The following is a 13,673-nucleotide window of genomic DNA, read 5'->3' as shown; positions in this document are numbered from 1 at the left end:
GTACTTCTGTATCTGGTAGTTTTCTTATATAGGTTTTGTATTGGAATGTCTTTGATAAGTATCGATCAAAAAAATCCGATGGAAGAAAAAAACAGGCGATTTTGAACAAAGTTAACACCTTATACAGCCTAACATCACAAGTGCATTTCAGAAGTTTTATTACCACACAAGCAGAAAAGCCCTGCATATAAAATCAACAGTAGATTCTTTGATATGACAGGGGTATGTTTGAAATGAATTCTGTTCAGAGCACAATTGAACCATGATACTTTTGCATTTTGAACTCTAATTCAAGCCATTATATAGAAAAATAATTTAAAAAAGAAACAGTAGGTTCTCTACAGTGCAATGTAGATTACAATGTATTGTGGGCCAAGTCACTGCAGGGAGGCATGTGAAGCTTCCTTTCAGTGCACAGTGAGGAGTCCCCAACTAAAGCAGGAAATTAATAGATTTGATTGAAAACAAATGTTGATTTCAACAATCTCAATGACAATATAAAAATACGAGATTGCAAAACATTCGTTGATCATCATTCAATCCTGAGCAACGTCAGATCTCCCTACCAGTATATATATATATATATTAAAAGCATCTAAATAAGATTGAGGAAAAGGGGGAATTGTTTTTAAAACAGTGAAGAAACCTTGGTACATAATTATTTTACAAAAACAAAAATACAGAAAAATATTTATGCTGCACATACTCGTCATGAAACAAAGATGTCATATTCCAAAAATCACATAAATTGATCTAGCAGTTTCTTTTTTTTATTATTATTTAAGAAAATTAAATTTTATGATTTTTAGCGATTAAGTATTTTTGGCAACTATTGATCTTTTATAGAGAAATACGTAAATCTTTTTAGTCGAATCAAGTTGTCCATCCTTGAATTTTAATACACCCTAAAAACAAAAATATGGTGTGTATCGCCTATCCCATCCGACTCAACATAAAATTTGATTTTCTTAGTAAAGAAAAAAAAAACTAAAAAAAAACTACTTCATCAATTTATGCGATTTTTGGAATATGACATCTTTGTTTTGTGACAGGTATGTACATTGTAAAGATTTTTCTGTATTTTTTTTTTTTTTAAATAAGTGTAATTTTGAATACATAACAAAATTGTTTTTTTGGGGAAGTTGGTGGGGGAGGGGGGAAAGGGTCCAGCATGTATATACTACTGGTATATCTAACCTAACCTTAATTTAAAAAATGTAAAAGGAAATGATGTAGCCTTAAGTGTAAACGGGTTTTTTTTTTATTTTTGAAACAGTACAATTCAGAAATCTGTTTAAAAATATTTTTAAAAGCAGTATTTCTGCTTTGGACAATGAACTAAATCTCCCTCCTTGTTGTGTGAGAAAGGAGGTAATGCCTTGGAGGATAACCACCTGAGCACCGATTTACATCAGTACACCAACTCTAACCTGATTGCCAGAAAATCAAAAGCTTCTAATGCATTCTGTTATGCATTAAGAGAGTCGAAAAATTTTGATTATTAGCAAATCAATTAAGGCTTCAGCAGTTTGGAATGTCCTAGAAAACAAAGTGATCAGTGCATTATTTTAAAAGTTGCCACTTCAATATACAGCCAGGTCTAATTTTTTTTCTAATACAATATGGTGTCAGGATTAGTTATGTCAGCAGTTTGAATATCCAGAGGTTTCAGATGGACATAATCAACTTAAAACACACAAGAGCAACCAGATTCATGAAAAAGAATTTAAAAAAAAAATACCTGGCAAATATATCCAGTGAATTAAATTAAGAGATACAAACTGTACTTAAATGTATGGTAAGAATGTTAAAAAGATCTCAGTTGGAACGTATGAAAAAGTGGGTGAAAGGCATCCGGAAGAAAAAAAACAAACAAACATACATACATAAATATTTGAGGCTAAACAGTTACATTTGGTCGCTACAAACAGCCATCTGTTTCAGTCAATGAGACTTCGTCAAGCGACCCCGAACCATTTAACGCCATAGAAAAAAAAGAATTTTTTCTATGGCGTCAAATGGTTCTGGGTCGCCTGACGAAGTCTCATTGACTGAAACAGATGGCTGTTTGTAGCGACCAAATGTAACTGTTCAGCCTCAAATAATAGAAAATTTTGCTCTTGTTATCGAACACTATCTAGCAACCTTATGTTCATTAGTCCCTACTTTTGAACATCTCACACCTGAATATATATATATATGGCACAATCATCTTGACACACCAGTTCTTGCCAGATCACCAAAGTTAAGCAACGTTGAGCCTGACCAGTACCAGATGGGTGACCATTTGGGAAGGTTAGGCACTGTATGCACCACACTTCATAGAAATTTCCAGGTTAGCATTCAGGGGTGCATTAATTCACAGAGACAGATGCATGCCCAGTCTTCGTTAAGACATGTATCTAGGAGAAGGAAACTGATGTAAAAACCTGCGGTCTACTGTATACTCTGTCCTGTGGCAGTCATCTGCACCGACAAAGGTTAGAAGTAATACCAAAAATTGTGGTTGGGTCTACACAAAACTTTCACCACTATAAACAAATCATCTGTGTAAATTTCCAAACAACTTAATTGTTGTGGCATCGAAATCATAGGCCACAAGCATATAAATACAATGCTCTGTGTAAACAAATGGAAGAGCTTGCAACATTTGACAATGTTTATCATTGTGATTTCAGTTTACTTCAGCAGCAGCCAAATGACAAGTTTTTATCTTGGCTTTAAGCTGTTGGTTGTCTAGCCACACTGAAGATCTGTAATACAGTGAAACAGAGTTTGTAGATGAGATTGATTTTATATATATCTATATATATATATTTTTTTTTTTACACAGTGATCACCACTTATCAAGGCCCGGAAGCCACTCAGGGATAAGGGTTATTGCAAGTACATTACGTTAGTGAGGAGATTTGCTGAAGTGTTTACTTAAGGGGGCGGTTCATTAGGAATTTGTTAACATTGGACTTAAAGACATCCAAGTTGTAGTCCGGAGGGAAGCAGGCAGACGGAACAGAGTTCCACAGGTGTGCAGTTCTAAGAAAGAAGCTTTGTTCATGGAATCCGCGTTATATATATATATATATATATATATATACACACACACACACACACACACACACACACACTAGCAGTTCAGCCTGGCTTTGCTTGGGCCCTATGTACTGTTCATAACTTTATGTGCATATATATATATATATATATATATATATTAAAAAGTTTGACTCATGTCCAGGTAACCTACATCTAAAATTTCAAGTGTTTAGACCCAAAATTGGCGGAGGAGTTTGGTAGAGTCTGCAAAGGTTAACTCTTTCAACTTTGATCTCTTGGCAGCTAAATTTTTGCCCAAACATTGATTAAAAAGCTTGCTGCATGTCTGAATACCCTTTATGAGATGAAAAAATGAACGAATCTCTTAGTAAACGAGAGTTGTCTCCCTCTGAACAGTGACAAATTGTAAAACAGCGCCATTAGAGTCTTATTTTGCTATCTAATTTACATGTGTTTACGGTGCTGATGACGAGCACATCTAAATTAGCTGGTAAAAAGAGAAAGTAAAGTTTCTCACGCACATTAAAAATTATTAAACAGTCATTAAAGCAATAACATTAATTTCAAATGTTATTAATACTCATCTCAAACATTCCGAAACCTAATATTTTTTTATTATGTTATAAAAGCCACATTGTTTAATAACACCCGTTAACACAAAATCTTACACAAGAGGTGGCAACTTACCTGCGTATACTATCAAGGGAGCTACTAGCAAAGTCTATAACTCCACTCGTTGGACGTGTGACAACACCGACAAGACCTTTACCAATTCCTGAAAAAAAAATAAAATAAAAAAATGAAAAATGAATAAAAAAATAAAAAATGCCAGATTAATATTTTTATTAGAAATAAGTAAAAAATTACCCTTCGTCTGGCAGCTATTAATCTAGCTCTTAGTATTCTTTTTAAATGTATAACTTACATTACATATCTATTATAATTTTAAAAACTAAGAGTTTTCAATTAATTACCTCCCTTGAAAATTAACGGATATAATATTTGAAGGGTATTAGCAATTTTTTATCAATTACTGTCAATATTGACAAAACTATATATATTAAAAAAGGACAATAACACCAAACATTAATTTATTATAAACTGTTAAAAAAAAAAAAAAAGAAAAAAAAAGAAAAAAGTAGCTATGCAAATTAGATATATAAACAAATGTTCTGCTACAAAATACAGTATTTCAAAAGACTTGTATTTTATTTTTGATTTGGTACAAATACAGAGTTCAACCTGAACAAAAATACAAAAATCTTCGATGTATGCTCCTGTCACAGAACAAAACTATCATATTTTAAGAATCATTTGATCGAATAGATTTTTTTATATAGAAGATCATTTTTTACGATTCTTAATGATTTTAACAGTAAATCATAGCCATTACAAGACTGATTTTGATCTCTGTAGTTCGAATTGAGTTGTTTCCCTCCAGTAAATATGGCAGATCAAGACAATATTTTCATTTCCTCATAAAATTTGATTTCCTTAGAAAAAAAAAAAAAACTACTTAATCAATTTACTTGATTTTTGGAATATCAAAAAACAAGTAAATTGCTAAGTATTTTTTTTCTTAACTAAGAAAATGAGAATTTTGTTCCATGAGAGCGGTTGAAGATCATAAAAATTTTTGTACATTTTTTTTTTTAATTAGACTGAACTTTGGATATGCACCGATAAATAACAGTAAGTGGTTTTGATGGTGATATAAGTAATAAATGAAGAAAAGAAAAAAAAAAAGAAAGACTTTTGCATTTATTCATTTCAAAGAACTAGCACGGAACTTGGTCTTTTGGCTTGGAATAAAGTGTAGTATCTGTTTTAATACGACACATCTTTTCAGATCTTAGTCAGTGGAGGAGAAATTTTTCCAGACCGAGATAATTTTTTTTATTTTTGTTCCAATCCAGACTGATCCCTTTTGAGGAGCTAGATTTTCCCCATATTAAAAACTGACCTTGTGTCTAACTCTGCCCTCGTGGAGAGGCAAGTAAATAAGAACACTGAACATAAAGGAAATCATATTTTTTCTGATATTTTCTCACTTTATTTTAATGTAAAAATAAAGTTTAAAGGATTACACGATTCTCAAAATCTCAAGTTGATAATTTTTTTTTTAGAAAAACAAGACAAAATATTGTACATTGGTGAGCTTTTCACATAATACATTTCAGGTAAAAACATTATTACATGTCATATGGAATAAAATATAAATTTCAAAAATTACGAAAAATGATCCAGTAGATATACTAGATGTATTTTTAACAAAAAAAAAAAAAAAAAAAAAAAAAAAAAAAATCACACACAATTACATTCTGAGATTGTATGTTTAAAAATGGCGGACCCTTAATTTAAATCAAGTGCCATCTTCCTTGAATTTGTTGCACAACTTTTCCACATTAAAACAGAAAACTGATAATTCGATAAATTTTATTTTTATTCATTTTTCTACTGGATTATTTTTTGGAATTTATATTAATTTCACCATGGCACCTAAGTACTTAATGTTTTCACTTGAAAGGCATTTGTTTAAAAGATCACCAATTCACACAAGTACTCAAAACAATTTTATGATGTAATGAAGAAATGAAAAAATTTTGAATTCAACAAATTCGATATTTTAAAATTCTCTATTCTATAGTAAAAAGCAATATTGTGTAATTACTTGTACAAGAACAAATATCTATATATATATATATATATATATAAGTGAATGTGTGTCTGTGTGTGTGTACATTTCCCTACACAATAACTGTCAATTTTCAGTCTACTGACTCGAAATTTGATATACAAGGTACTGAGATTTGGGAAAATCTATGTGATCGGTTTTAGGCCAAAAATTTGGCTGTAAAGGGGTCAAAGTTCAACGATTTGACCTTTCAGAACTCTACCAAACTCCTCCAACAATTTGGGGTCTAAACACTTGAAATTTTAGATAAAGGTTCCTTGGACATGGATCTAACTTAATAACTTGATTTGAGCCCAAAACAAATTTTAAGGGGGTCATAATAGGGGTCAAAGTTAAAAAAAATTGACTTTTTTTTTTTTGCTCAGCATATATCTCCAAACACCTGGGCAACGCCAGGCACCCATACTAGAGTATATATATATATATATATATATATATATATATATATATATATATCTTCTTGTACAAGTAATTGGGCACTTTTGGGAAGCAATATACAAATTACCATTAGCGTATGAAGTGTTGCTCTTTGTGCAAACAAATTGAGCCTAAGGTACTTTAGACAATGTCGAAACGTTAATTCACTGGCTGCAAAGCAGCAGCCATATAGTGCAATGGAAAGAAGCTCTGACTGTCGTTTGAGTTATTGGGTTTCGATCCTGGCTTGAGGTAGTTGCTTGTCTAGCCGCACTGACAAGCTGTGAAACAGCAAATCAGTACTGTATGTAGATGACATATATATATATATATATATATATTTTCAATGGGCATCTATATATTAATAGTGTGTGTTACTTTGTGTGTCACACTTACATCTTTTTTCTTCAGAGTGACTGTCGTTTAATTGTTATAAACTTCCATTTCTTGTAATAAATAATTTTACCAAGAAAATTTCATAAGTTTTGGTTTCAGTTTCAACTATAGCTGAATCAACTATATATATATAACGTCAAGTTCAAACATTTCAAAATACAACCACTAGATACAATGCGTGGCTCTTTACAAACAGACTTCTTTCTCCAAATTTACAACATGGCAAGGAAGAAAAGATAAAAAAAACAAAAAACACAATGAAGATGGAGTATACCTCTGAAATATATTTGTGATAAATTTCAAACAAGTAAAATATTAATTTTCCTAATATTACGTTGTGATTTGGCTTTCAAGCGCACTTGATGCATATTTTATTTTATATACATAGTTTTTTTTCTTCATAAGTTTTAGTTCAAGTCATATGGATATGTTTTTATTTTTGAAATCACAACTTTATAATATATAAGAATCGATGGAAAATTAACTATAATAATATATATGAAATATGCATAAATTAAAATATATTTGAGCATATTTTACGACCGAGCTACACCAGGCATCCCTACAAGCTTTTGAATTATAATCGGCTAATGAACTGGTCATATTTGGTATTTTTCGCTGTGAAGGTTGAGGTTTCAGTGTTTCCGTGAAATTGATATCAATGGGTGATCAAAATAATATATATGTCCATTGCATGAATATATAAATATTATTTCATGTATAAATATAAAATGTTATAAGGAGATATATTTTATGTATCCATTTTCAGCATTTAAATGTAACAGAGTTCAATACGTGAGTAGAGCTAGGCAGTAAGTTATGAAAATGCATTTCAATGTAGCAACACAGAGGCTTTCTCATTTCATTTCTGTTGTGAATTGTTAGCCTAAAATGCATTTTACTTTGAAAACCTGTTCTTTAGCAGGCAAATGGATGATAGTAACAGTGATGATAATGAAATATAGCTACCTTTAAAGAAGCCTTCAACACCTTCTTTCTGAGCACCTTCAATGGGTTTTCTGACGATTCCAGTCACGCCATCGACAACACCCTAGAAAAAAAATTTAAAAATAAAGAAAAATAAAGAAAAACAAATGATCTCAACTATTATATAAAAGGAACTTATGTGTATATGTCTGAGGTTGTATTTTTGTAGTAAGAACAATCCAAATTTACACTTTTTAGCAATTAAAGTTTTTAATTAATTTGAATACAAACAAAATCTTGGAAATTGAACTGAATTGTCACCCTTGAATTTTAAAACAAAATAGTGGCTCCTGGACCCTGTCTCGTTTCATCATAAAATTAGATTTTTTTTTAGTTAAAAAAAAAAAAAACATTGATCAATTTATGTGATTTTTGGAATATGACATTTTTTTTTTTTAATAAGTATAATTCTAAATAAGCACCATGAAATCTAATTTTACCAGGAGATTTTTAGTATTTTTGTAGAATGATAGTTTTTGTACAATTTCTGCATTAACTTCTAAAAAGAAAAAATACTAGTCAGTACTATTTAATGAAACAAGTCTAAAAGAATGCTTGCTAATTAAATATGCTTGAATAAAAATTCTGGCAATTTCTGGTGCTTTTTCACATTGGAGATATTTTAAACCAGAGCAATTCAGATGAAAACATTATGTACCTACGCATCAAGGTGAAATTGGTATTAAAACTTATAAAAAAATGATCCAGTAAAAGATATATTAGGTATTTTTAACAAAATCAGCCACAATTACATTTGGTTAAGGGAGGTAAGTCAGTTTGTCATATTGAATTGGTCATACAGCTCTTCCACATTAAAAACAAAACTATAATTCAATAAATTCTATTTTTACTGGTAATTATTTTTCTACTGAATCATTTTTCGTAATTTTTTAATATATATATATATCTCACACACACACACACACACAAAAAAAAAACCCTTTAATATTTCCACCTGAAATGTGTTGGTTTAAACGATTACCAATGTAAATAAGCAGTTTTTTTTTTAAATGCCTGAATATAAATACTGAAATTCTCAATTGTGTGCGTTTTTTTGTATCAACCAATGAAAACCATTTACACACTTCATTTTCAAAATGGCTGACCAATAACAGATGACTCACCATGACCAATCCTTTGCCTCCTCTGGCAAAACCTTCTCTAACATTGGTAGGTCTTTTATTCATAGCCTCTCGCCTCTTCTTCTGGAAATCATCGTCCAAAGTGAGAGCTGCAATGCCTTTGCCCATAGCTCCAGTAATTCTTGACACAGCACCCGCAGCACCGCCTATAAGACAAATGGAATAAAAAGTTACGATATTATGCAGAAAATGATCAGTTTTTCTATGGATATTGTGCTAGCATATTCCAGCAGCTTACATAACTGCCAGAATATGATAAGTGCTGATCAAATTTAAAAAAAACAAACAAAAAAAAAACAAAAAACAAAAATCATTTTGATAGCAAACATTTATTGTATAATAATTTCAATGAAGAGAAATAAAAAGAAAATCAATCTATGGTAAGTTTAATCAAGAAATATTTTTTTTAAAATAATAATGCATAACAAAATATTTTTGGAGGTTTTTTTTTTTAGTGTTTTTGTAAGAAATGTTGCCATTTCAAGCAGTGTTATTTTTTTTTTTGGGGGGGGGGTAATTTTTTTAAATTGTTTTTATTTAGGCCAAAATGTTTTGTGTTTACATCATAATTTTTTCTGTTAAGGTTAGAGTAGACTATTTTACATTTTTTGGGGGGAGATTTTCAGTTACTTGTCAAGAATTCCTACAGAAGAACTCTTCACAAATGTCTTGCAGGGAATTTTTCTAATTGGTCACAGTGTGTTCTGAACTGATGAAAACATTCTCGTAAATTTTGAATAGTTGTAATGTTGTGTAACCACATGCATTTCTGATTAATTTCCATTCCTGGCAAAATAGAACTTTCTCTGGCAAATGTAGTATAATCTCCAAGGCCAGTAGATTTGTGATGTCTTCATTAAAAAGATTTATTTTTAATAGTTTTAATTTTTGCACAATTAAAACTAATATTTTTTTTTTCAATTTATTAACAGTTTACATAAAGTGTCAAAATATCCCAGAAAAACGTGACATTCTCTGCATAAGTACACTGAAATAATTATATAGAAATCCAACAATCTCATTTCAAATTCAAACATTTTTTTTTTTACCCATGCAACTGTTAACCCAGAAATACAATCAATGTTTCTGTTAAAAATCTAATTCTTTCCTTCATATTATCCTTGGTGTAAGGGACATAATTATATACTAGTTCCTTAATCTCTCAAAATTCTTCACAGGGTCCCTTCAAATTGTTCCTTTTTACTTTGCTCCCTATGAGAGCAGAGACAGTTTTAAATATGCAAAAGTTCCAGCTCTCCAAAAAGAGGAACTTTGGATTGGAAAGAATATAAAAATGACCTTTTTCTAGAAGGGTTTCTCCTTCATTAACAGGACAAAAAAGGTCAAGTGTAGTATTGGAATAGATACTTTGCTCCTACACAAAATGCCAATATATTTAGTTAAATATTAATCATTTTTCTTTGGTTCAAGCATTATGACTCATTTGTTTTGGGGAAATAGGGAGGGATCAAATATTTTTTGACAAATTTTTTTCTACTCGAAAATATCCACTGTTATCAAAATATTACACTTACTCTATTGAAAGACCTCCAATGATTTCAATCCTAGCCAAAAAGCCAAGGAAATCCTCACCATGAAAAAAAGACAATGAAGAAAAATAGGAAACCCAAAAAAAGACAAACATGTCTGATAAAGGTATATTTCCTGATATATTAGAAAATGGATCGTCCATTTGATCATAACAAAACATGTTAAATATAAAAAATTATATATATATATATATATTGTATTAAAGGTGAATCTGCATAGCAGATTCTACCATCATAATTAGCATCAGTTTGTATATATCCATTACACCTCTACATTTTATTGTCTTCTATAAATTCTAATTTCTTTTATTTATATATATATATATATATATATATATATACTAAACGATTCTTCAAGCAAACTGCATTAACCTATTAAAAATCCAAATAATGAACTAACTTGTATATCTAAGAAAAAAAATTTTAATGACACTTTCAGCATTTATCCGATAGCTTGTCCATTTCCTAAAGGAATACAAATAAGTTGTCCATTTCCTAAAGGAATACAAATAAGTTGTCCATTTCCTAAAGGAATACAAATAAGTTGTCCATTTCCTAAAGGAATACAAATAAGTTGTCCATTTCCTAAAGGAATACAAATAAGTTGTCCATTTCCTAAAGGAATACAAATAAGTTGTCCATTTCCTAAAGGAATACAAATAAGTTGTCCATTTCCTAAAGGAATACAAATAAGTTGTCCATTTCCTAAAGGAATACAAATAAGTTGTCCATTTCCTAAAGGAATACAAATAAGTTGTCCATTTCCTAAAGGAATACAAATAAGTTGTCCATTTCCTAAAGGAATACAAATAAGTTGTCCATTTCCTAAAGGAATACAAATAAGTTGTCCATTTCCTAAAGGAATACAAATAAGTTGTCCATTTCCTAAAGGAATACAAATAAGTTGTCCATTTCCTAAAGGAATACAAATAAGTTGTCCATTTCCTAAAGGAATACAAATAAGTTGTCCATTTCCTAAAGGAATACAAATAAGTTGTCCATTTCCTAAAGGAATACAAATAAGTTGTCCATTTCCTAAAGGAATACAAATAAGTTGTCCATTTCCTAAAGGAATACAAATAAGTTGTCCATTTCCTAAAGGAATACAAATAAGTTGTCCATTTCCTAAAGGAATACAAATAAGTTGTCCATTTCCTAAAGGAATACAAATAAGTTGTCCATTTCCTAAAGGAATACAAATAAGTTGTCCATTTCCTAAAGGAATACAAATAAGTTGTCCATTTCCTAAAGGAATACAAATAAGTTGTCCATTTCCTAAAGGAATACAAATAAGTTGTCCATTTCCTAAAGGAATACAAATAAGTTGTCCATTTCCTAAAGGAATACAAATAAGTTGTCCATTTCCTAAAGGAATACAAATAAGTTGTCCATTTCCTAAAGGAATACAAATAAGTTGTCCATTTCCTAAAGGAATACAAATAAGTTGTCCATTTCCTAAAGGAATACAAATAAGTTGTCCATTTCCTAAAGGAATACAAATAAGTTGTCCATTTCCTAAAGGAATACAAATAAGTTGTCCATTTCCTAAAGGAATACAAATAAGTTGTCCATTTCCTAAAGGAATACAAATAAGTTGTCCATTTCCTAAAGGAATACAAATAAGTTGTCCATTTCCTAAAGGAATACAAATAAGTTGTCCATTTCCTAAAGGAATACAAATAAGTTGTCCATTTCCTAAAGGAATACAAATAAGTTGTCCATTTCCTAAAGGAATACAAATAAGTTGTCCATTTCCTAAAGGAATACAAATAAGTTGTCCATTTCCTAAAGGAATACAAATAAGTTGTCCATTTCCTAAAGGAATACAAATAAGTTGTCCATTTCCTAAAGGAATACAAATAAGTTGTCCATTTCCTAAAGGAATACAAATAAGTTGTCCATTTCCTAAAGGAATACAAATAAGTTGTCCATTTCCTAAAGGAATACAAATAAGTTGTCCATTTCCTAAAGGAATACAAATAAGTTGTCCATTTCCTAAAGGAATACAAATAAGTTGTCCATTTCCTAAAGGAATACAAATAAGTTGTCCATTTCCTAAAGGAATACAAATAAGTTGTCCATTTCCTAAAGGAATACAAATAAGTTGTCCATTTCCTAAAGGAATACAAATAAGTTGTCCATTTCCTAAAGGAATACAAATAAGTTGTCCATTTCCTAAAGGAATACAAATAAGTTGTCCATTTCCTAAAGGAATACAAATAAGTTGTCCATTTCCTAAAGGAATACAAATAAGTTGTCCATTTCCTAAAGGAATACAAATAAGTTGTCCATTTCCTAAAGGAATACAAATAAGTTGTCCATTTCCTAAAGGAATACAAATAAGTTGTCCATTTCCTAAAGGAATACAAATAAGTTGTCCATTTCCTAAAGGAATACAAATAAGTTGTCCATTTCCTAAAGGAATACAAATAAGTTGTCCATTTCCTAAAGGAATACAAATAAGTTGTCCATTTCCTAAAGGAATACAAATAAGTTGTCCATTTCCTAAAGGAATACAAATAAGTTGTCCATTTCCTAAAGGAATACAAATAAGTTGTCCATTTCCTAAAGGAATACAAATAAGTTGTCCATTTCCTAAAGGAATACAAATAAGTTGTCCATTTCCTAAAGGAATACAAATAAGTTGTCCATTTCCTAAAGGAATACAAATAAGTTGTCCATTTCCTAAAGGAATACAAATAAGTTGTCCATTTCCTAAAGGAATACAAATAAGTTGTCCATTTCCTAAAGGAATACAAATAAGTTGTCCATTTCCTAAAGGAATACAAATAAGTTGTCCATTTCCTAAAGGAATACAAATAAGTTGTCCATTTCCTAAAGGAATACAAATAAGTTGTCCATTTCCTAAAGGAATACAAATAAGTTGTCCATTTCCTAAAGGAATACAAATAAGTTGTCCATTTCCTAAAGGAATACAAATAAGTTGTCCATTTCCTAAAGGAATACAAATAAGTTGTCCATTTCCTAAAGGAATACAAATAAGTTGTCCATTTCCTAAAGGAATACAAATAAGTTGTCCATTTCCTAAAGGAATACAAATAAGTTGTCCATTTCCTAAAGGAATACAAATAAGTTGTCCATTTCCTAAAGGAATACAAATAAGTTGTCCATTTCCTAAAGGAATACAAATAAGTTGTCCATTTCCTAAAGGAATACAAATAAGTTGTCCATTTCCTAAAGGAATACAAATAAGTTGTCCATTTCCTAAAGGAATACAAATAAGTTGTCCATTTCCTAAAGGAATACAAATAAGTTGTCCATTTCCTAAAGGAATACAAATAAGTTGTCCATTTCCTAAAGGAATACAAATAAGTTGTCCATTTCCTAAAGGAATACAAATAAGTTGTCCATTTCCTAAAGGAATACAAATAAGTTGTCCATTTCCTAAAGGAATACAAATAAGTTGTCCATTTC

The 13,673-nt window shown here is 30.3% G+C and overlaps 1 protein-coding gene across 2 annotated transcripts in view; it reads right to left on the bottom strand.

The window, feature by feature from the left end:
* LOC145246061 (intermembrane lipid transfer protein VPS13A-like) overlaps nucleotides 1–13,673 on the bottom strand; it is a 468,532-nt gene that overhangs the window by 21,194 nt on the left and 433,665 nt on the right. For both annotated transcript variants that reach the window (XM_080107901.1, XM_080107902.1), the window contains 3 exons: nucleotides 8,671–8,834; nucleotides 7,529–7,610; nucleotides 3,739–3,826 (listed from right to left, as the gene is read on the bottom strand). In XM_080107901.1, coding sequence (XP_079964027.1) covers nucleotides 3,739–3,826; nucleotides 7,529–7,610; nucleotides 8,671–8,834 — 334 coding nt within the window. The remainder of the gene's footprint in view (nucleotides 1–3,738; nucleotides 3,827–7,528; nucleotides 7,611–8,670; nucleotides 8,835–13,673) is intronic.

Source organism: Euprymna scolopes, chromosome 23 (assembly GCF_053919585.1).
Source record: "Euprymna scolopes isolate OS-2025 chromosome 23, ASM5391958v1, whole genome shotgun sequence".
Taxonomy (NCBI): domain Eukaryota; kingdom Metazoa; phylum Mollusca; class Cephalopoda; order Sepiida; family Sepiolidae; genus Euprymna; species Euprymna scolopes.
Note: the sequence above shows the minus strand (reverse complement) of the source record. Positions and strands in the feature narration are given on the sequence as shown.